Source organism: Ziziphus jujuba, chromosome 6 (genome assembly GCF_031755915.1).
Source record: "Ziziphus jujuba cultivar Dongzao chromosome 6, ASM3175591v1".
NCBI lineage: Eukaryota > Viridiplantae > Streptophyta > Magnoliopsida > Rosales > Rhamnaceae > Ziziphus > Ziziphus jujuba.
The window spans coordinates 13,678,154-13,701,817 of NC_083384.1; the positions used below are offsets into that span (position 1 = coordinate 13,678,154).

The 23,664-nt window shown below is 31.8% G+C and overlaps 4 protein-coding genes across 4 annotated transcripts; 2 read left to right on the forward strand and 2 right to left on the reverse strand.

Annotated features, from left to right (window-relative positions):
• The first annotated feature begins 3,081 nt into the window (after nucleotides 1–3,081).
• LOC107405531 (23 kDa jasmonate-induced protein) lies at nucleotides 3,082–4,213 on the forward strand. Its single transcript, XM_016012598.4, has 2 exons — nucleotides 3,082–3,650; nucleotides 3,751–4,213. Exons 1-2 carry the CDS (start codon nucleotides 3,192–3,194, stop codon nucleotides 3,958–3,960), a joined length of 669 nt encoding a protein of 222 aa, XP_015868084.1. The 5' UTR covers nucleotides 3,082–3,191; the 3' UTR covers nucleotides 3,961–4,213.
• Nucleotides 4,214–4,755: 542 nt separating this feature from the next.
• Nucleotides 4,756–9,437, reverse strand: LOC107430535 (uncharacterized). The gene is made up of 6 exons (XM_025079190.3): nucleotides 8,560–9,437; nucleotides 8,413–8,471; nucleotides 7,462–7,531; nucleotides 7,194–7,319; nucleotides 6,958–7,086; nucleotides 4,756–5,422 (listed from the first exon to the last, which is right to left on the reverse strand). The coding sequence occupies exons 1-6, from the start codon at nucleotides 9,286–9,288 to the stop codon at nucleotides 4,952–4,954; spliced, it is 1,584 nt and encodes a 527-aa protein (XP_024934958.1). The 5' UTR covers nucleotides 9,289–9,437; the 3' UTR covers nucleotides 4,756–4,951.
• Nucleotides 9,438–17,234: 7,797 nt separating this feature from the next.
• Nucleotides 17,235–18,618, reverse strand: LOC107430526 (uncharacterized). Its single transcript, XM_048463556.2, has 3 exons — nucleotides 18,016–18,618; nucleotides 17,811–17,874; nucleotides 17,235–17,690 (listed from the first exon to the last, which is right to left on the reverse strand). The coding sequence occupies exons 1-3, from the start codon at nucleotides 18,540–18,542 to the stop codon at nucleotides 17,235–17,237; spliced, it is 1,047 nt and encodes a 348-aa protein (XP_048319513.1). The 5' UTR covers nucleotides 18,543–18,618.
• A 3,863-nt stretch (nucleotides 18,619–22,481) lies between these two features.
• Nucleotides 22,482–23,491, forward strand: LOC125419146 (23 kDa jasmonate-induced protein). The gene is made up of 2 exons (XM_048464461.2): nucleotides 22,482–22,993; nucleotides 23,067–23,491. Exons 1-2 carry the CDS (start codon nucleotides 22,538–22,540, stop codon nucleotides 23,247–23,249), a joined length of 639 nt encoding a protein of 212 aa, XP_048320418.2. The 5' UTR covers nucleotides 22,482–22,537; the 3' UTR covers nucleotides 23,250–23,491.
• Nucleotides 23,492–23,664: the final 173 nt, after the last annotated feature.

A 23,664-nucleotide genomic window follows, 5' to 3' on the forward strand; every position in this document is an offset into this window, starting at 1 on the left:
TTTACAATTAAACCATCAAAGTTCCACACCCAATAGATATGAGATTGGATACTAGATGGCCTTTGCTAGTATGGTAGTTTGCCAAGGCCTAACACCTACCCACATTTACCTTAGCAATATCACACTAGTTCATTATTGGTCATCATAATGCACCCCAATATATTGTTCATTAATTTTACCTATTTTTACTTCGCATCCTTCAAGACTCACAAGTCTTACAGTAAACCATCCTTTGGAGCTAGTATATTCACTGGCACATTTTCAACCGGATATAGGATCTAATGTCATCTATAATACTTTATTTTCTTGCACCACTGATATTGTTTCTAATTTATCCATCACACTCTAAACTTGATGGGGTTTTTGTTCAGACTTTCTAAGATGTCATTCAACCTAAGATTGCTTCCTTTAGAGCACGTTTAATCCAGATTTCTTTTGAACTCCGGTTCACTCTTGGTGATCACAATCCACTCCAATATATTGTTCACTAATTTTGCTCTCTTTTTTTTTCTTTTTGTTTCACATCCTTCAAGACTTGTAGGTCTTACAGTCAACCAACGGATTGAGCCGATAGTTGTACTATTGAGAATAAGGTAGATTTTTTCCCTTAAGAGGTATGATAATCATTTGTAATACTAGCTAGTTTTCTTTTAAAAAAATCAAAAAGATTAATAACACCCCATTTAGGGATGAATTTTTGTTTTGCTAAAAGTATTTATGAAAATTGTTTAAAAATTTATGTGAGATGGTTTTCAATGATCTTCTCATATCTTTGTTTCATTTGTTGTTTTCTTTTTGTTTGTTTTTGTTTTGCTAAAGTTAGTTTACTAAATAAATATGACATTGAGCCCAAAAAAATAATAATTGGTAATGCAATGATTTTTCTTGTCTTAGAGCCACTTGCCTCTACTTGATCCCCAAACTTTGTAACCTAAAACTTTGATGTTGAAATTATGAATACATCTGTCAAATGACTTCCAAGCTTGGATTGAGATCGTCTGACAACCTAAAATCAAAGAAGAAATATCAAGGGGCATTGACAATGATGCTGGCATAAACCCTCTTATGTTTAAGTCAAATCAAAGCTAGGTCAAGAATACTTTCGAAGGATTTCCCTAAAATAATGGTAACTAAGCTGAAAAGAGAGATCCTTTGGAAAACCGACCATGAGCTTCTTATAGAAATAAAAAGGGAGGTTGGATTCACATAATACAGCACCTGGGATGTTGAACGATTGCCACTTAGACCTTCCACTAGGTTTTGAAAGTTCTCATTAGGTGTAGTAGCTTTCAACCTCTTTTGAGATGACAACAGGAGATAATAATAAATTTTGATTATTTGGAACTTGTGTATTGCTATTTAAGGCTCCACTAATTAATTGTCCAACCTAATTCTCTAAAGGCCTTAAATTAGCTTCTAATAGATGGTGCCTTCTAGTTGCTTGAGCTTGGTGGAAGTAGCACACACCTTAACATGTTGAGTGTGTAATCTTTACTTGAGCTCTAAGTTGGATTATGAGCAAGTACATACTCTCCTTTATGAGGTAGAGCGAATGTGGAGGACTAAACTTGTTCATCATGAGCTTCTCCCATGGAGCTAACCTTAAGTCTTGAATAAGGTTTTGTGGATTTCTTATCAAGTTGTTAAACTCATGAGATCATTCAGGGGGAGTTCATGTTGTCTTTTTTCCTTTTGAGGTTGGAGAAAGCCTTGAGATCTTTTTTTCTATCTTCTGGATGTTTTTTAACAGAGCTTGTTTAGGCAATCATGGTGAAAATTTACCCATGACAATAATATTCCAATGTTAAATTCTAACATTAAATTAATTTCATTTTCATTGTAAAATTTTCATCACATATTTATAATTTTTGACATTTGTTTTTAACTAGACTAATTTCATATCAGTATAACAATTTAAATCAAGACATATGAATTTTATCAATTTTCCACACATACACAAAATTCATAAAGATTTTTCCCTTATTCTAGTGTCTCAAATCCATAATCTCCCAAGTGTACGCGTAAATAACTTACCAACAGAACTAATTTCACTTGACATATGAATAATACAATATAAAATTAGTGAAATGGATACATAGCTCAACTATGGTGCATACTAGTATGCATGATAGACAAATTAAGTGGATACATAAATATAAAGAGTCAAACTCACATCAAGATGACCTGATGATTTTAATATTATATTTTTCTCTATTAGCCCTTGGACCATATTAAAAATTATGATTTAAAATTCAACAACTGATTGATATGGATTTGTTGACAAACTAAAATTTTATTCAGAGAAAATGAATCTTATTGAAATACAATGAAAATCTTAATCTTTAATACGGATCCAATGACTTAAAAAGAAAGCTCTAACATTTGTGTTAATATTAAAGACTTGATTTGAGCTTGACTCTATATAGATATATATATATATATATATAACCTGTTTATAGTCACACTGTTTGGACCAAACTAGTTTTATAATTATGAAGATGTTATAACTTAAAGAGTTATAGTTTAAAATATTTTGGCTTCAACAAAAAGATATTCTTGTCAGCGAGTTATTATGTGCCTATAAGTTTATAGATGTTGTAACAACTCCAACAAATAAGTAATTGTCCCAAATAATTTGATATAACTATTTAATGTCATGTTGAACCTTAAATGTAAGGTATCATTTTTTTTTTGTTGCAATATATATATATATATATATATATATAATTATTATTATGTGAGCCAAAATTTCTTTAAATAGACCATAAAAAATAAATATAACTTATTACAGTGTAAGGTTTGCTTTTATTTATAACTAGATGGAAATTATTCTAATACATGATACCATTACTTATATTTGTCGGCTAGTATCTCATCTCCATCTTATGCACCCTAACAAGCTCCTAATATGCATATCGTCTCACGGATAAAATGCACTTTAGCTGGTTCAATTAATTGACATTCGTAATTTATATTCCCAAAAAAAAAAAAAAAAAAATTCCAATAAAAAAATAAGATCCAAACAAGATTTAAAAAAAAAAAAAAAAAAAAATTGTTTATTGACCAAAATGCCCAATTGTGAGTGAACTTCCTACTTACTGTGACTACTATATAAATGCATGTTTCCATAGGAACCACTCAAAAATCAAGCTCTCAAGACTCTTTTTAGATCCATTTTGCAGGTGAAGTTCATGGCAAACAATGTTTTTGGCAACCCCATCAGTGACGCAACGGTGAAGCTACTACCACGGTACAAAGACAAGGAAACTATAACTGCTACGGACAGAGCACAAGTTGCTCTTCAGTACAAAAACACCGAGGACAAGGACACAGATGCGCTTACCTATGTTGACAAGCTGAAGAACAGCTATGGCAATGGAGTGTCTACGCTTTGTTTAATTTACAATGCTACAGGAGATGCTTTAACCTTCATCAACAGTCATGACTGGTACGGACATATTGGTGATGCCCCGTACCCATCTCGGCTAGAGAATGGACAATGGGGTGCTTATCTCCATGTCCATGACTCCGGAGCTGCTTCTGGATCTGTTGCTGCTACTGTGTATCGCGGTAAGAACGGGGATGGCGATGAATGTGACTGGATGATTTCGTGGAATAATCCATGGAACAGATGGTTTTTCAACAACACGGTAATTGGCATATATATATATATATATTTATTTACATAATTTTATAAAGTTTGTAGAAAATTTTATAATCTTATGATAATATATATTAATTTTAATATAGGTGTATACTGAGATCCGTGAAGCACATCACTATGAGAATGATTATTGGGGTTATATTTATGATAAGCTGAAAGATTGTGGACTCGTTAATCATGACACATGGAATGGATGCTATTCCACTGTAACAACTGGTAGTAGCACTTCCCCAAAGTTAGAGGCAGTACTGACTCTGGAAAGCGTCAAGAAAACTATCCTTGGGAATAACTATTAGGGCTCAATTCCATCTCTATCAAAGTTTTCCTACTATGGTAATTGTCCAATTTATCAAATTGGCAACCAAAAATTAAAATAAAAGAAAGCTTTATGTATGGAAGATCACAGATTATATAAAAAGTCAGACCTGGAAGTAAAAATGATCAATATGACCTGATGTATCCTGACTTTTATATAGACTACTTTTTCCATTAATCCAGTCATGTAATTAACTTGGTTCTTATAAGCCGTATATTCTATGGCCTTTTGGATTCACTCGATTGAAATGGACCTCAACTTTGGATCACTGCTATTAAGCGAATCAAAATTCAAGAATTAGAAAGTTGCCTATTTCTTTTTTAAATGAATTGGTTTTCAAATAATCAAAACGGCCACGTGTCTGACGCAATAAATAGCAACTACCAAGCAGATGTTGCGATGTTGGGAGACAATATTGATAAATGATGCCATATATACATATAAACTGAATTACAAGGTGCAAATGGGTGTGGCTGTGTGGGATTTTTCCATTCGTAAGAAAATTGCTCGGGATTTCGGTTTATGGGGTACATATGAAAGAAAAAAGTTTTGAGACTTACGAAACCTTGAAATGTCTCATTTAAACATAATTTTCCAGCTATTTAAATAAACAAGATATTCACACAAACGCCCTCCTAACAGACTTAGAACGTGCTAAGCACATGACCATAATCTCAAAAGGCATGAAAGGTCGTTTTAACCTATTGCATAAAAACAAAACACACTTTCGTATCAGTCTCCCTCTCCAATCTATACACTGTTACCTCGTACACCCTTGAATAATCGTAAATTTCCATTTTCTGTTATGAGCAATGTGAAACTATAAAATCAATAGTTAGTATAATCATAAAGGGAACACAATCATACAAGGAACCATGAAAAGGCCAAACTACATTGTAATTTATGCAACCATGGCAGTACAGCCCTTTTGAACCATTCATGGACAAAGCAAAGCAGCAGTTTGGATGATCCTACCTAAATTTTTTCACTTTCTTATTCCTGTGAGAACTCTCTGGAGTCCGACTATCCAGTTTGCGTTTCACCCCTGCTTGTTTTGAAACACCACCATCACTCATTGCTTTTGCCTTGGCCTTTCTGGCAGCAACAGCCGGTCTTTTGTCTTTACGTTCTTTCTCTCCTTTCCGAATATTTGATTTAAACTTTTCTGCCCCACTTGATTTTGCAACTTTCTTTTGGACACCAGATTTGCTAGCACGCATACCCTGATATGACATAGCAGCACTTGATTTTTCTGCCTTCTTACCACCTGGAGTTCTTGAATCCACTGCTAGCCTTTTCAAGGCAGCGGAATCAGCTTTCCCTGCAGGTGATGATGGATTCCTTCTCTTAGATGGAGTAGAATTCTGTTTGGAATGATAAAGCCTCAGCTCCCTATCTCGAAGCTTCAAGTTTCGTTTCTTGACGACCAAATTAGCAGCTTCCTGTATGCCCAAAATAGACATTCAAATAATCTATAACAACCATGTAATATACAAATGACAAAAACACAAGTGAAGAAGTAGAATCACGCAAAGATAAATGAGGGTTTTATGCAACATCTGACACTCGGCAAGTGTTATTCAATATATATATATATATATATATTTATTTTTTTTTTGGTTCTTTTCTGGTTAACAAGAAATGAAACTTCAATGATGCAGTAGAATTAAAGGACTAAATTCCTAAAGTGATCAAGAACAAAAGGGATAAAAATAAAACAAAGACCAACATATGTTGTTGTACAACAGAACATCCTCCCAATGTTTAGGATTAAAAATGGATAATTGTTGAATTCAAAGATGATGCCCGGAAAGAAAACAAGAACTTAATTTGATCCTAAAAGTAACATATATTATGACACTGTCTCAAAAAACATTTCTGCTTCTATCCAACTAAATTACCTAAAAAATCACCACAAAGCCTCCACATTATTGTTACACCAAACCAACAAATAAAGATTGATAATACATTTAGGAAACCCAAAGAATCTTAACTTCTAACAGTCTAATCCAAGGAAAAACGATGAATTCACAATGTAAAATATTCTGTGATCAGCAGTCTGACCTCTCCTACACATAATATACCTAATGGAGTATTATGCGATCTTTCTTCTTTACTGCAAATCCAAAAAACCTAAATGTCTGTTGTAAGAAGATCTTTCCAAAAATGGCTTCAATACCAGGATAGAATAGTGATCAATCAAAGAGTTCGAAAGAACATTTTAGTGCAAATCAAGCATCATTAAGACCATACTCTCTTATAAGGTATGTGAGGATTACAAAACAGAATCAAGCAAGGGGGAGAGCAAGTATGAATATCAATGGAAGCCAAAAACCAAATGAATTTTCACTGGTCACAGTCAAAAGATGATGTATCAGACTGAAATTTTAAGTACAACCTTCAAAAAGGGGATTAGAAAGAACATACGTCCATCAGCAAATACACACTATACATGCTGCTAGAAATGCAATTTGCAAAGCACAAAAAAATACCTCAAAAAAAAAAAAAAAGAAAAAAAAAAAAGATTGTGCTTATCATCTAACTCCACCATTCTGTGAAAAATTGGCATCTCATAAACAAAAACTAAAAACGTGAGGAGTAATGGTCCATATCCAGTGGCCTACTCCAACAACAAATACATTGCCTAAATCATATTCTAATATCAACAGAACACAATGAAACATATTATCCTTCAATTAGTGGCCAAATGTCATACTAAGTTTTTATTTTTCAACTAAAGGAACATGAAAATTGCAAGATTGCAACATAAGACATTACAAAGATGTTTTATCGGATCACATATGACCTTCCGAAATGCACAATGCGATCGATGTAACTCATAAGGTATGGTGTCTTTCGCAAGAAAGAAATAGAAACAGCCATGTATTTCAGATAAAAACAGTCAGTGGTTAGGTAATAAAAATTCAATATAATTGGATTGATAAATTTAAATAAAAAATAAAAAATGATGACATACCCTCGTTTTAAACAAAATATAGGCAAAGCCCTTTCCCACATTACTATTAGGATCTCTGATGACACGGAAGGCCTCGATGCTGGATTCCAAATCTTTGATACCAGAAAACAATTGATAAACTTCTTCATCCTGCAAAAGAGAAGCACATTCAAAGATTACAATGGCAAAGCAGGCAATTAATAAATACAAATCGTCAAACAATAGAAAGAAAGAAATCCATATCCAGCAGATACCACCTTTGCATCAAATGGAAGGTTTCCCACAAAAACAGTTCTCTTATCATCATAAAGGGTAGTGTTATCCCCTTTAAGCTTCTTGCGGGGTGGGCATGCCCGATCAACACGGATGTGATGTCCTTCAACCTGAATATAAAATTTATATGTCAATGCATAATACCTCAAGTGCTTCATTATAGATAGGTCATATGAAGAGAAGAAAATAAAAATAAAAATAAAACTTCTACCAGAAATCTGGTTAATTGCCCAACACCACCAGAATACATACCACAGCCAAGTTATGCGACAACGAAGCCTGTGCACATTGCTCTGTTTTGAAAACAATGTATGCATGAACACTGCAACAACACTCTAATCAGAAAAATCACACGAGGAAAAAAGGAAAATCTACTGAAGCACAAAATCTGAAGCAGACATATGAGTAAATTGAAATAGAGAGACCTTCTTGTAAAACTTGATTAAAATAGTTAACAACCAATCAAGAGCTCATCAAGTAAGGAAATGCTCATACCATCATAAGGGTACAAAGAGATAGTTTATCTGTAACTGATGAGTGATGAATTAATTGTCCTAGCCCTAGAGAATTTCAAATTTAAGCATAAACTATAAAATCAAAACTAAAAATCTAATAATCATCAAGTATATTAGTTTGAAAAGAAATTAAAAAGAAAGTAGGCCCTAAACTTTAAGAATTTCTTTCAGGACATTAAAATTTAACAATAAGACGAACTGAAACAGGCTATAACTGTATGCTGGCACCATGAAAATAAAACAATTAATAGTCTTTGAGCGATTTCTTCAGCTCTCTGTATTTTCTAATTCTGTTTTTCTCTTCCATCTACCACTTTCTACTTTCTCACTTAATATTTACCTCATTCGCTCTTTTATCTGCTTTCTGCCACTGTCTTCATTGTTTTCCCTCAAACTACCTCTTTTTCTAGTGTCTACCGCGCAACTCATCACTCACTTTCTCTATATTTTTCTCACATCCACTCCCATTAATGCAAGGCCAATAAAATGAGGACACAGTCGCCAAACTGAGGGACAAACAAAGACGTGATTCCACATGTTTTGCTACGTATCCCATGAGTCTCATTTGAATTTGTCTTGATCGGTTATGAATGGAATTTATTAAATAAGATAAGAGTTTACATTGCAATGCATGAATTATATCAAAAATTTCAAATTAAATTACATAAAAAGAATTCAATATCATTACCTGTCAGCAGCATCATTAAGTTTCTTTGCAAGTACTGCTCCCTTTCTTGGTTTTTTGGTCTGAGGATAGGACATTAATATTAACCAAGGAAAAAAAAAAAAGGAAAAAAAAAGAAGCTTAAAAGCAGCAATCAAATTGAACACTCACATCCAAGATTGGCACGGAACGAATCCTCACAGACTCAACCTCCCCAAATTTACTAAATTCCTTCATCAATGCCTTCTTCTTGATCTTCAATGGCAAATTGCCGACAAACACAGTCCTCAAAAGCTTACTTTCGTCGTCGAAACCTTCCTTCGAAACCAACATATCAGCCGGATTATCCACAGCCTTTCTCTTGTTCCCAACAACTTCTCCACCAAAACCCTTTTCTCCATCCTCCCTATCCTCTAAGTTGTCATTCTTCCTTGCCTCGTATTCCACCTCCAGCTCATCCCTCTTCCTCTTCTTCTTCTCTTTCACTTTCCTTGTCACAACCTCATCATCTCCACCTAAACCATTCGATTCAGAACCAAAGTTGGGATTTTTACCTCCTAATTTCTTAGGGTTCTGCAATTTCTCTTTCTTCGATCTCTTAGCCTCCGATGGAGATTCAAAACCTTCACCACCGTCCGAATCCGAACTTCGACCGGGTTCGTTCTCGTTGCTTCTCTTCCTTTTCTGGGGCTCCTCAATAATATCAGGTTTGTCAGAACCGCCATCTTCATTTCGCTCTTGGGGTGGTTTTCTTCTAAACGGATTGTCGTCGGAGAAGATAGAAAAGGCGGCGCTTTTTTCATTCACGTCGCCGAATAGAGTTTTGAAAATATCTGATTGTGCTGAAAATGCGTCGTTGTTTGGGGTCGCTCCAAGGTCCTTGGGTTTCTTTTTTCCCATTCTTAGTATCTAATTTGGGAAACTTTAAAACCACAGAGAGAGAGAGAGAGAGAGAGAGAGAGAGAGAGAGGCTGAAGTTTTTGAAGAAGGGGCAGAAAAATAAAGAAACCCTAATTTCGAAGAAGGAGACGGTGGCGCAGGAGGGAAATTGAAAATTTTGACGAAGCTTGGACTCTTTTCTTACATATTGGGCCTATTCACCTTATGTATGTCGGCCCATTAATACTCCCAGTAGAAAAAACATTGGCCCATTATCATCCACCAACAAATAGTTGTACGCTTTTCATATTCAATTCTTTGCCTTCAAATTTAGTTATAATCAAAATAATATCAAAATTGTTATCCTAAGGTAATGTGACAAACAAGTTGGTAATAGAGGAATGCACCTGTTCAAAAAAAAAAAAAACAAAAAGGAGGAATTGTGGTACGCTTCAAAGTAAAGAATAGGTAAAAGGCGTTGGTTTCTTATATAAAAGCAACTCCTTGCTTGAGGACACGATTACTAGCAGGGCCGATGGAAACACCAAAACAAACATGCATGCTTTCCACACCATGTCCATGAGTCCATGACTTATTAAAATACATTTTAGTTCTCTTGATTTTTCAATTAGTTTCACTTTTGGTAAATTTATATATTTTTCAATTAAGGCCCTCATATGAGAGGTCCAAACATAGTTTTAATTTTGTTATAGCAAATTTTAGTGAGACAACTCAACCGACTAATAACTATGACTACTAGTGTTATTTTCACAAATCCTATACATATATATATAGGATTTGTGATATATATAGGATTTGTGAAAATAACACTAGTAGTCATAGCCATTAGTTGGTTGAGTTGTCTCACTAAAACTTGCTATAACAAAATTATATATATAGGATGAGGTTACAATGTCGACAATTTGCATATGGATCAGTGCCAAAGTCGACATTTTTAATAGCAAATCCGATGTTTTTTTAAAAAAATATCGACTTTGGTGCCAGACTGCACCGTAGCCTTACTCTGTATATATATATATACCTTACTCTCTCTCTCTCTCTCTCTATATATATATATATATATACACACACACGTATATTGAAAAGCACATATCCTAAATTTAAATAGATTTGGAGCTAATAGGAATAATTAAAAGACAAAAAAAAATTAAATTGTGTTGGTAAAAAGTTGGCATTGTCATATTTTTTAGCATTTCCAATTGTAATACTATACTAAAATATAGCTTTGTCATTTTGGTCTAAAATGTGAGAATTACTTTATAATTGCTTTGAGTGTTTTGTATTGAAGATGCTCTACTGAATGATACAATTGAATAAGCTTTTTCAGAGAAATATTCTTACTTTTTATTTGGATTATTTGACACTTGAAGTATTGGATAGGACGCTTGACTATCACATGTATTAAAGTATGGAACCAAGAAAGTTGTTCAAAGTTGACACCATTGCTGATAGAGATTATTAATTAATTAAAGAAAAAAAAACTTAACAAACTTTTTTTTTAAATAAACAAACTATTTTTTTATTTGATTATTGAGAGGATCTGTTTGTATATAAGTATAGGACATACATTATATGGATATGGGATGAGTTGGCAGATTGTAAGAGTTGATATATCATATTATATATTTTATTTATTTTTGATAAATTGGACAAAGGAGGAGTACGTAAAGGCGAAAAAAGTAGCAAACCAGTTTTTTAATAGACAAACTATTTATTTATTTGATTATTGAGAGGATTCGTTTTATACGAGCATGGGACATACATTACTTAGATATGGGATGAGTTGGCAGATTACGAAGAATTGAAATATTGTATATTTATTTTATTTTATTTTTTGATAAATTGGACATAGGAATATATATATATATATATATATATATTTACATATTTTAATTACAAAATGGGAAAATGAATTTTCACTTATATTAAGGTTTGAACCTGAGACTAGAAGATATATTTTTAATGGTTACATTACTAGACCAAGTTATGAATACCTACATAAATGAGATAATATTATATATTTATGTAGAAACATATATATATATATATATATTAGTATTGATATGGTGCGATGCACGGTATATGTATTTACAATTAATAATTTTAAAAATGATCTATAATAATTAATTATATTTAAATCAGATTAAATTAATTAATTACAAAATGGGAAAATGAATTTTCACTTTTATTAAGGTTTGAACCTGAGACTAGAAGATATATTTTTAATGGCTGCATTACTAGACCAAGTTATGAATACCTAAATAAATGAGATAATATTATATATTTATATAGAAAAATATGTATATATATATATATATATTAGTATTGATCACGTGCGATGCACAGTATATGTATTTACAATTAATGATTTTAAAAATGATCTATAATAACTAATTATATTTAAATCAAATTAAATTAATTAATTATATTATTTTTTATGGATAAAGATCAAAGCTTAAATTTATTATCAGTTTTATAATTTTCATTAATATTATTTGATAGTTTTGCAAAAATAAAACAATTTGGGCATCTTTTTTAGTGGGTGTAAGCATATCACTCTAAATTCAATGAGAAAAATAAATAAAATATGATAATAAAATAATAAAAATTATGCAATATAATAGATAATTGTACTGATTTGTGGAGAACAAACAATTTAAAAATTCTTAAATGCTTTATAACAAAGAAGATTTTAAATATAAATTTAGTCAACTAAGTGAGATAAAAGAAAATAACAATAATTTTTTTTTATAATAAAAAAATATTATAATAAAAATTGAATTAAGGAAAAAAATATTGTTTAATAGTTGTATATCTGATTGATTAAAAATTGAAAAATCATTTGTTTCATTGTCTATTTATAGGTGAAAACCTTCAAAACTTGATAAGGACACAAACATTATTTTAAATCAAGAATAAAAATTTTCTTAAATTCCTAAAATTAACCCATTAGTCCAAATCAAAGTTTTTTTTTTCCGTTATTTGAATCAATTTTAAAAATGACCATATATGGCTATTATCTTTCTCAAACTAAATATTATGAACTTAGCTTTATTTATGCCCTTATTTATTCAAAAAAATATTATTTATTTTCAAAATAAATAATTAACCTTATTCAAGACTTTATTTTGCTCCAAAAAATAATTATTATTTAAAAAGGGTATTATCTGCCTTATTCAGAATCATTTGTTATATCCCAAAAAATAAAAGTAGCTTTATTAAGACTTTTTTAATTATATAATTAATTTTCAAATTTATTATTATTGTTTAAAAATAATAATTTGGATGTTTAGAAGAAATTTTTTTTTTGGGTATTTTAGACCAACATACCCTAAACAATGAGTTATCTGTTATGTTTATTTTTCTATATTTAAAACCGAAATGAAATTAAATATATCAATGGTAATATTAATGGTAATATTAACCATACACAAATGATATTTAATTAATATTTATGAAGTAATTGGACTTTTTTAAATTTATTAATAATCATAATATTAATCGTATATAAATGATATTTAATTAATATTTATGAAGTAATTGGACTTTTTTAAATTTATTAGTAGAAGAGTGTTTGTCTATAATTTATTATACTAATTTTTATTTGTCCAATTTTTTAATAGACAAACTATTTATTTATTTGATTATTGAGAGGATTGGTTGTATACAAGTATGGGATATACATTACTTATATATGCGATGAGTTGGCAGATTACGAAGAGTTGAAATATTATATACTTATTTTTTGATAAATTGGACATAGGAGGAGTTTAATAGTCATTGCCATATATATATATATATATATATTTTTTTTTTAATGGTTGCATTACAGACCAAGTTTATGAACACCTACATAAATGAGATAATATATAGAAACATATATATATATATGTAGATACAGTGGGGCTATTCTCCGGACGTCTGGATGGAGAAAAAAAATAGGTGAAACATGTGCTTCAATTGTCAGCCGTTGGATGGCAAGGAGATGGGGTGGACGGTCAAGATTATATCTTCCTTTTTTTAATTTTTCCCTGCCGTTCATTCTCTTTCCTCCCCCACCCCTCTTCCACCGGACACCACCTGTGAATTAGGTGAAAAGTAGAAAAACATTTGAACTCCCATTTCTTTCCTCTCCCACCTCTCTTCCACCCCATTCAACACCATTCGGCAGTCATCACCCACTGTAAGCTCATACATACCACCCACTGTGGCTAATAACGTGCATAATTAGCTGCTGCTTGTGCTGTGGTTGTTGTAGTGGAAAGTTGTTGTTTAGCTGAGTGTGCAGGTGGATGTGCAAGGAAATTTGCATTGAGATGCTGGTCGTTGGATTTCATTGAATTTGCAGTGTAAATTAGTGGTGTTCAAACTGAACTTATGGCTCAACTCATAAGCACCTTCTCACTCAACATGTAAAATACATTGCAAGGCGAAGTGATACAGACCACAAAAGACAGAAGATAGGTGGTCATTGGGTGAGGATTCATGAACTACATTACTGGCCTTCCACAAACCTTTAATTTTTCTTAACTTAGGTGGATTCCCTATTTAAATCATGTAATTTTCTAGTTCTAGAAGCGTATTGTCACCATATTTACTCGCATTTAACAGAAGATGTGTAATTTATTGACACGGTGGAGTTTTTATCTAACACATTGACATTTTAGTTTTGTATTTCTTTTGGGAAAAAAAAATTATAAAGAAGAGTGGTTGGTGGTCAGGAAATCAGGATCATTGTTTATTTTATTTTATTTAGTTTTTTGGTAATAAGGATCATGGTTTATTAGATTAGATGGAGCAGGGAAGATAGATGTGGGCTGTGGGCATGTGGGTGGTCTTTTATCGGAAGCTGAAAACAGAGAATGGTGTACGTAGTATGCAGCTAGTGTTGGCTGGCTCGTCGACATGTGGGTGGTCTTTACAGTGGGTGATGGCTGCCGAATGGTGTTGAATGGGGTGGAAGAGAGGTGGGAGAGGAAGGAAATAGGAGTTCAAATGTTTTTCTACTTTTCACCTAATTCACATGGGGTGTCGGGTGGAAGAGGGGTGGGGGAGGAAGAAGGTTGAATGGGAGGGGGAAAAAAAAAAAAAAGATATAATCTTGACCGTCCACCCTATTTCCTTGCCATCCAACAGCTAACAATTAAAGCACATGTTTCATCCGTTTTTTTCCTCCATCCGGACGTCCGGAGGATATCCCCACTGTATATATATATATATATATATATTTGGGACGTAACTATTGATCTGGCATGGCTTATGGTGGATCTATAATGATTTACCAATTTAAATATATCATAATTATTGTATGACAAGGGACAGCGCGGGAACCTCATTATTTGAGAAGGTATATACATTCGGAGGAGCATGTGTGTACTGTTTCTTTGCCAACCATGCTTGGAGGAGTGTGCTTATTCTGGGTAGTGACGCTTTTTTTTATTAAAACAATATGATAATTGCTTTATGTGAGAATATTGTGGCAAATCAATTTATTAATAAGATGCACATTTTAGGTAGGTGCAATTAAATTAGAAGAAACAAATAACATTTAGACGTTTAGGTAGAGTTTTTAGCACATTTAAAAAGCAAAAGTCAAATATAATTAAAGCTACTCTATAACCGCATTTTTTATACGTTTTTAGCACGGATTCATTTTAAAATTATATACCGAAATTCACAAAATAGTTTTTAAATTCGCAATATAATAAACTACAATATCTGATAGACAGATAGAATATATTCCCAAACCAAATACGTGATCACATTGCTGCATAATATGTGCTTGTCGGTTAGTCAATAATCAATATATTATCATAACACTAAAATAAAATAATAGTAATTAAAACAAAAACCGTGTCGCCTTCAAAACTGTCTTCTATTATTTTGCCCGTTTGCATAAGATCATCTTTCAAAGATTTTAAAATGGGCAAAAATCCCAAATTTGAATTTGAATCTCACCACAACTCGGATAAACCAGAAAACGAGGCACAGAAGGGCAGAAAGGTAATTTGATGATCCCTTCTTGCCGTTCACGTGTTTCCAAACAAGCAGCCTAACTAAAGTCTTACTCAGCAGGAAAATTGATTAATGTTACTTACTAAGAAATACCAAAAGAAGATTGTAAAGCAGATTGTTTTGTTAATTTTTTTGTCAATTATTCTTCAATCTTTGCTCACAGTGCAAAAATTTTGAATCTTTCAAATACAAGATAGTTTTTTTTTTTTTTTTTTTTGTTTTGTTTTGTTTTATTTTTAAACTTCTTTCTTCTTTCTGGATTTTGATGTAGGCCATTTTGGCAATTCAGCCATTTAAGCACCAGACTTCAAACTTAGCCAGCCTCTCCATCAACATTTTCATATGAAGCAACTTTTATGGTACAATGATTCTATCAATAATTTCATGGAGTTGAAACCATGGCTGGAGTAGTTTTAAGGCTAAAGGCACAAAGACAGAGTTTAATGGTTATAAAGCAAGATAGTTGCTCGTGTCAGAAGAATGTTGGAATTAATCAAAGATTCAACAAAGGGATTTATTTAAAGCCTGAAACCCTATCCACAATGTTAATGTGAAGTGTCACAAGAATAGTGATAAAGGTGAGGATGATCATGGACCTAGAAATGGGGAGAAGAATTTAATTTAATAGAGTATTATTTTTTGGTAATAATTTAATAGGAATATTATGGTAATATAAAATTGTGAGGACTGTATAGAGTAATTTTGCATTGTAATTAGAAATTTTTATTTTTTTTTAATAGACAAATTTTGCGTTTATTCGATTTGGGTTTTATAAGGATAAATATAAAAAATTGAAATTATATTTTGTTATTTTAGTGTCTCATAAGATTTGGTATTCATAATTATTGTTAAAAAAAAAAATATGACTGCGTACTAGTTTCTTTTGGAAATTATGTTGATTTAATATGGTATTAGAATTTAAAATTCTAAACATTTATATTAAAATGATACTATTGCTCATTAAAATAAATTAATCAACATTTGTAAGAATCAAAGTGGTAAGCTATTATGAAGTTAATTTAATAACTGTTGCATTGTGATACTACCATACTAGCCACTAACACCTGTAGACATTTGTCTAAATTTCTTTCAATCTATTTTTATAGATTATAAGTTTATAACGTTGGACAAACTTAAAAGGTAATGTTGATATTCTATTAAATTCATCATGCATGTTCTCAACTTCCTCTGATATTATATCATGAAAAAAAAAAAAAACTATAATGCTATATTCACCAAAATATTTATTAAATTTATTTATTAAATAATGTAATAATATTTAATTCGTTTATTTTTTAATTTACCTATTCATTTAAGAATTTACTTTTTAATATATAAATTATATAAATATTTAATCAATAACATTTTAATACGCATTATTTGGTAAATTAATTTGATTAACATTTTGATATCTATGGTATTACTGAAAAAAATAACAATAATACTCATAGCACTAGTATTTAGGAACTTGAAAATGTAAATAAATACTATCAAAAAGTGCCATCGCTCATAAAATAAATTTGCAATATTGGACATAACTTTTTTTATATTGAGATAACAATAATTATTTAATTGAAAAGGAAAATTTAACTCGGAGCTATAATTTAAAAAATGTGAATGTAAAGGGTGCATATATATTCGGCAAATATTACTCATTATATTGGACATAAAATTAACAGGTTTGGTTTAAAAGATTCTTATTATTTGAAAATTTTATTATTGTAAACTTCAATGGAATATAAATAACTTTATATATATATATATATATATATATATATGTATATATATTCATCAGCATGGAAATAGTGGTGCACAGGACAAAGTGGTTCCTTATTCATGCTGCTACGGCAGAGTGAGGCTGATTCTTACTTTTTTTTTTAATTTATTATTTTTATTATATTTCTTTCTTTCACTCTTCTTCATCTTCTTAATTACTGATGAGCAATTTGACGAGCCAGAGCTGCGCCGTCAGGCATTTCTGCTACATGGAAAACAAGCCCTTCGGTACTCTTAGGAGGTGGTTCAGCAGAGCCAATGATCAAACTAACCAACCAACCAGCAGCAGCACCAAGTATGAAAGCTCCAACAAAGCTACTCAGAGCTCCAACCATGGTTACGAATATAGCAGACGCTTCGACCCCCGTTAACTGAGTTGTCAAAGCAGCTCCAACAATGGCTCCGAGCTGTGCTCCACCTACTTTCGCAATTTCAACAATGGCAATCTTTGTTGCCTCTAAAATCACATGATCTGCCGTAAATAAGTCCCACGCGATGGAACCCGCGTTGAACAGCAGTACGGCTTTTCCTGCCACATTCTTAACCTCGTCTATGAATTCATCAACCATCACTTTTCCCAGACCAGATGCCTCCATTATTTCATCATAAACCTAAACAAAAAAAAATAAAATATATATATATATATATATTATATAAAATATATATATTTTTATTTTTATTTTGAGTTGAAAATTTAATTGAGAACAGCCAAATAGTAAAGTGTAGCTTACTCGCAACTTTTGAGCGTCCTTCAGGTCATTGAATGGCCCTGGATAACTAAGCTTGGCCTGATAGCTGCATCAGTTGTATAGATTAATATTAGATAAGATGTATATATCTATATATATATATATATATGTAAAATAGGATGAATTAATTCTGGACAAATATTTATCGAGGATTTCCAGAGGAGAGAATAATTAATTAATTACGTACGTTGCCACTAGGTTCTCAAAGGTAATATTCTGGGCCTTGAGCATTCTTGAGAATTCTCGAGAGGCTGGACTTCTATACTTGAGGGTGTAAGCCAATATAGCTTTGTTGTATTCATCAACTTCCTTGACCAGATTTTCAACATCGTCTGCACTCTGAGTGTCCAACTCTTTGAGAGAAGTGAAGAAATATTGGACATGCTCGTTAATCTTTTCCAGATAGTCCTTTCGAACGGTGTAGTTCTGGACCAACTGAAGTGAATTGTTGATGCAGTTTTCTATATAAGAAAACAAGTTGAGAGCTATAGGAGAACGAACGGTGTCGTTCTGGAACTTAGTCTTCAATTCACCACCTTCATTTAGAAGACTGGTTATGGTCTCGTAATTTAAACGGCAATCTCTGAGATATAAAACGCGTTCGTTTTCTGAAGAGAATTGAATGCTCTGTATGTTGAGCACTTCTTGTTTGTAAATAAGCTCGGCAAGTATGCCAAGCTTCTCATCTCTGAGAAAAACGAGGTCGGCCACCATTTTAGAGTTATTGAAAGGAATAAAATTAAAGAAAAAGAGTGATAATAAAGAGCAAAAGATATGGAAAAATGCTTATAGACTAGTGGGCGGCGATTTGTTAATGGATTTGGGATTGGTATTTAAAGGCAAAACCATGCAGATTTAGATGCATAACTCATCTGAAAACATACAAAATAAATAAATAAAATAAAACAAAGTAAAAAAATAATAATAATAATAGTAACTGCTTTTTAAAATAATATAGGGTTTAATTAGGGATTAGATAAGAATCAAAACAGGAAAATGGGGATAGTAAATTTTGATCCAGTTGCACCGACACAGAATAAGGAAACCAATCAATTTTTTCTAGATTTACGTGCGTCATGGATGGTTCAGCAAGTTATTAAATTAATAATTTATATTTCTTCATGTGGTTTGTCCTTTTTATTTCTTTATTTAGTTTTAGTAGGAATAATTTCTTCGCTACTAAGAAAAAACAAACCAATAATTTTATAGCTGGTATAGTTTCTTCTAACAAATATAGTCTTCCTACTAAAATAATGAACACCATATAAAATAGTTTTGCTATTATGTCTCCTTAAAAATGCTCTTTATGACTAATTTATATTTTAGTATTCTATAATTAAGAGTTTTGCTACTTGTGACACTGATTGCTGATTATTAGTATTTCGATTCATTGTTGATACGGTCATTGACTCATTATTAATTAAGTGCATTTAATTTTTTTATAATAGTTAATTAACTTGTAATAACATGAACATATGGGTTTAAATAGTAATCATCGGTACTGAATGTGATGATAATATGATGACGAGTAGAACTTTTCTATAATTTAGTTATATTTCAATCAAAATTCAATTAACTAATTGATACTAAATTTTTCAATCAATTCAATTAATTAAGGACAATGATTAACAGAATAATGGTCATCTTGTATACCAAGCTTGTCCTGGATCATAGCTTTTAAATCATCCCTCCTTTTTAATTTAGGAAAAAAAAAAAGAAAAAGGAAGAAGCTAGATATGTACCAAATTATACTTAATTATTAATTAACTGCTTCATACTGAATAACATAAACATGTGCTATATAGTATTGCTATTATCTTTTGCATTTCTAATAAAGTATGCTATATTTTGACAATGCCATTTGTGGTACCAAGTATGGTACTAGAAAATGACACTTTCAAATTTTAAAAGTGTGCCCCATAACGGCAACTTGGAGAAGATGAAACTTTGCCCTTGTTATTTTACATCAATAAAATTGTGGTACTGCTATGCTATAGTTTGCCGTGGCATTTTAGTATTTGCATTGGAAAGCTCAAATCGACACTAATTTCAAAATCACGTTATCATTTTTTAAACATTTTCCACCGGATATGTTGTTATAATTCATATAATTGATTTTTTTATAATATATACATATATATATATGTATATATAAACGGTTGTTATTTTGGGACAAATCGTCTACCATAGTTATTAAATCTGCACAATTTAATTGTTATTGATAGTTTTCTCTCGTTAAACAGTGGATAATTTTTTTTCTCATTAAATAATAGACAATTTTTTCCACAATAGCATTTTCATATATATATATATATATATGTCTGTTATTTCCATTTGATACTATAATTGGTTAGAAATTAATTGACAAGGACAAACATTATTGCTGATTTAGATTACTGATTAAACAAAAGAAAATGCTTAAACGAACCTTTTATTTTCCCTGTACAGAAAACTAAATTATTTATTTAATTGATTATTGGCAGGATTTGTTTGTATATGAAAGTATGGGATATTATATACATTACTATACAAGGGCTAACGTACGCCAGCATGCTGTATGAGTTGGCAGATATATTATGTAGAATATTTGTATCTATTTTATTTTGTTTTTGGACATAATAAGCAATATTTTATATGGTATGCATTAATTAATAATTTAACATATAATAATAATTATTGTATGACGAGGGACAGCCCAATAATGCGATCATTTTTTTTACGTTTGGGCGGGCTCAATTTAAGGGAATAGAATTAAAATAATAATAATAATAATAATAATCAGATATAACTAAGAGACCATTCATATACTACCTTAATATCATTATATCGATAAGATATGGATAGATTCCCGAACAGAGCACGTGATCAAATTCCTAGACAAAAACATTTAATATAGACACTGTTCAAATTGTCGAAATAATTGAACTAAAGAATGAAAATAAAACAAAAATCACATCACCGTCAAAGTTCTGAGACTTCACGTCCTGGTTGATTTGCCCCAAATAAACCTACGGTATTATTCCTGCTGTCTGATTCGACTAGATAAGCTTTTTCGGACCACCACCGCAGCCGGACACAGTTAAATGGAGCTAACGGCAAATCCCAAAACGCAGCACAAACTTTCATGTAACCGAAACGTGGCAGAACGTCACTGGTGACATCCGGTGGGTGTGGTTGTTCTTCTTGCCAATACACACGTGGCCGGCGTGTTTGTCGATTAACTAGCTCTGCATTAGAGAAAAAAATATCGCTGTGGTACCACCTCATCTGTACCATTTCAAATTATACCAGGCACTTAACCTCATCTTCTATAAGTTTTTAATGATTGTTATAATACATGGTAAATTTTAATTTAGTTAATTAATTTTATTATCTTTTATATTAAAATTTTAAAAATAAATTTGATAGCTATTTAAATTTTTTTAGTATATAAATTTTATTAATAATTATTTATTAATGTTAATGAATGATGTGACGATTTTTCATGAGGCAAAGATTATTGCATTATACGATAAATTTTAATTTAATTAAGTAATTTTATTATTTGTATATTAGAATTTTAAAAATGAATTTGATAACTATTTAAATTTTTTAGCATATAGATTTATTGATAATCATTTATCAATGTTGATGAATAATGTGACGATTAATGTGGATGGTGCAAACTACTGGTAAGTTATTTTGTGTTCAATCTTATATTATCTTGATATAGATTAGGGAATGACTCAAATGTCATTATGGTTACTTTCATGAAGCCGAAGCCTTTTCAAGTGGTTAGCTTCACGATTTGAAAGAGTTTCGAAGTTAAGCGTACTCATATCGGTAGAGAGTGACAGATCCCCTGATAGAAGTGGTGTATTACAAATGGTATCAGAATCTGTATCTAACCAGAAATGTATCAGTGAGAATAGTGAGCCATAAGGAGGTGGATTATAATGACCAGTGTGGGCAGATATAGGGCATTAGCAAGGTATTTGATGTCCAATCCCACATTGTTTGGGTGTAAATCAGGAGATGATTAAATATATAATGATAGTTACTCTTATAACACCAAAGCTTTTTTAAAGTAGTAAGTTTCAAAGTTTGAAAGAATATTGAAGTTAAACTTGGTTAAGTGAGAACAATGAGTGATCTCTTGTGAAGATTTGAATAAAAAAATCTCATACGAATGCGGTCCTTATCACTCTAAAATAGAAGACCTTTTAGGAAACTTTGAATAAAAAAATCCCATTATGATCCTGAGCACTACTAGCTGAACAAAAAATCTTATAACTTATGCGTCATAGGCACTCTTAAGATGGACGATCTTCTAGAAAGCTCTAAATAAAAAATTGCTAAACTAGGACATTTATAAGATGGGTAATCTTTTGAAAAGTTTTTAATAAAAAATTACTAAATTGGGACTCTGAACAAAAAATGTCTAAATATCTAAACTGGGGCTTTGAACAAAAGATCGCTAAATTTCGGACTTACAAATAATATTTTTCTTTCATACATATTTGCAATATCAGTTAAATAAAATTTATGGATCCCACCTAATATTTCTGGAGTTTGCAGCTATAAGTGGTCTATGTCACCATATCATGTATATACATATATATATATATATATATATGACCCCGCTTGCATTGCAACTCCATCACAAACCGCTCATACTTGAAACCTGTACGGATTTTGCAACTAAACATACCTCAAAGCTATAGATCAATATGGGATCCAATGTGTTCGGCAATCCCATCACAACTAAAACGCTAGAGCAAATGCCTGAATACATAGGCAAGAAAATTACACGAACAGACAGAGCTCATGTCGCCATGAACATGAAAAACGCAGAGGGTAAAGACGTCAAAGCCCGTGAGTTTGTCGAAGATCTGAAAGAGAAATGGGGCAATGGAGTCTCTACCCTCTGCGTAATTTACAACGCTACGGGAGACACTATCAGACACGTTGGCAGTCATGATTGGTACGGACACATCGGGGATTCTCCGTACCCAAGTGAAATTGCCAACGGCCAATGGGGTGCGTTCCTCCACGTCAAAACATCCGGTGCATCCAGTGGATCGGTCGCGGCCACCGTATACCGCGGTTTGAATGAGGCCGGACAGGTCTGCGATTGGATGCTTTCGTGGTATAATCCATGGAGCCGATTGTTCGATGATAACCAGGTAGACTATAATTTGGATTACATATTTTTATTAATTATTTTGATGCAATTGCTTTATGTATAAATATTTACAGGCTTATACGGAGATCCGTGAAGGTCACCACTACGAGGAAGATCATTGGGACTATATTTATAACATATTAAAGAATAAAGGACTGTCCTATACTGATAACTGGAATGGGTGCATTTCATCTGTGTCCACTGGTAGTAGCACTTCACCAATATTTGAGGGAGTAATGAAGTTAGTTGATGCCTGATCGGCATTTCCCAAAAATTAGCAAACCTTAATTGTTTGTGGACAAGGATGATTAAGGCTTCTGAGGCAGTCATTACGTTCTTCGCTCTGTGTTTCCCAATAATGTGTTCTAATGTTTGCTATGAAACTATGTTTTGTAATAATGTTATGAAAGAGAGCTTCTTTCTAGCTCCCAGCAGTCAGAATGGGAAAGTTGTACTGTTATCTTAAAGATGTCGCTCGCGCGCGCCATATGAATAAAATTTCTTTGGCTTCTAACTAATTTGAAATTTCACATTGTGTTGTTAGGATGAAGATCTTGTAGCGTCATTTTTTCTGTCCAAAAACTAATAGAAGCTTACACCCAATACTAAAAACCAGTTATTACTTTCACTTAATTATTTTTATTTCTATGGTAATGTTTTTAAATGATGTGG

Excerpts from the sequence above, each read along its gene's own strand:
- LOC107405531 (XM_016012598.4), top strand. The coding sequence starts at position 3,192 with ATGGCAAACAATGTTTTTGGCAACCCCATCAGTGACGCAACGGTGAAG. Across the intron at positions 3,651-3,750 it reads GATGGTTTTTCAACAACACG|GTGTATACTGAGATCCGTGA; the intron begins GTAATTGGCATA and ends ATTTTAATATAG.
- LOC107430535 (XM_025079190.3), bottom strand. The coding sequence starts at position 9,288 with ATGGGAAAAAAGAAACCCAAGGACCTTGGAGCGACCCCAAACAACGAC. Across the intron at positions 8,472-8,559 it reads GTTCCGTGCCAATCTTGGAT|ACCAAAAAACCAAGAAAGGG; the intron begins GTGAGTGTTCAA and ends TCCTATCCTCAG. Across the intron at positions 7,532-8,412 it reads CTTAATGATGCTGCTGACAG|TGTTCATGCATACATTGTTT; the intron begins GTAATGATATTG and ends GTGTTGTTGCAG.
- LOC107430526 (XM_048463556.2), bottom strand. The coding sequence starts at position 18,542 with ATGGTGGCCGACCTCGTTTTTCTCAGAGATGAGAAGCTTGGCATACTT. Across the intron at positions 17,875-18,015 it reads TTTGAGAACCTAGTGGCAAC|CTATCAGGCCAAGCTTAGTT; the intron begins GTACGTAATTAA and ends CAACTGATGCAG. Across the intron at positions 17,691-17,810 it reads AGGACGCTCAAAAGTTGCGA|GTTTATGATGAAATAATGGA; the intron begins GTAAGCTACACT and ends TTTTTTGTTTAG.
- LOC125419146 (XM_048464461.2), top strand. The coding sequence starts at position 22,538 with ATGGGATCCAATGTGTTCGGCAATCCCATCACAACTAAAACGCTAGAG. Across the intron at positions 22,994-23,066 it reads GATTGTTCGATGATAACCAG|GCTTATACGGAGATCCGTGA; the intron begins GTAGACTATAAT and ends AAATATTTACAG.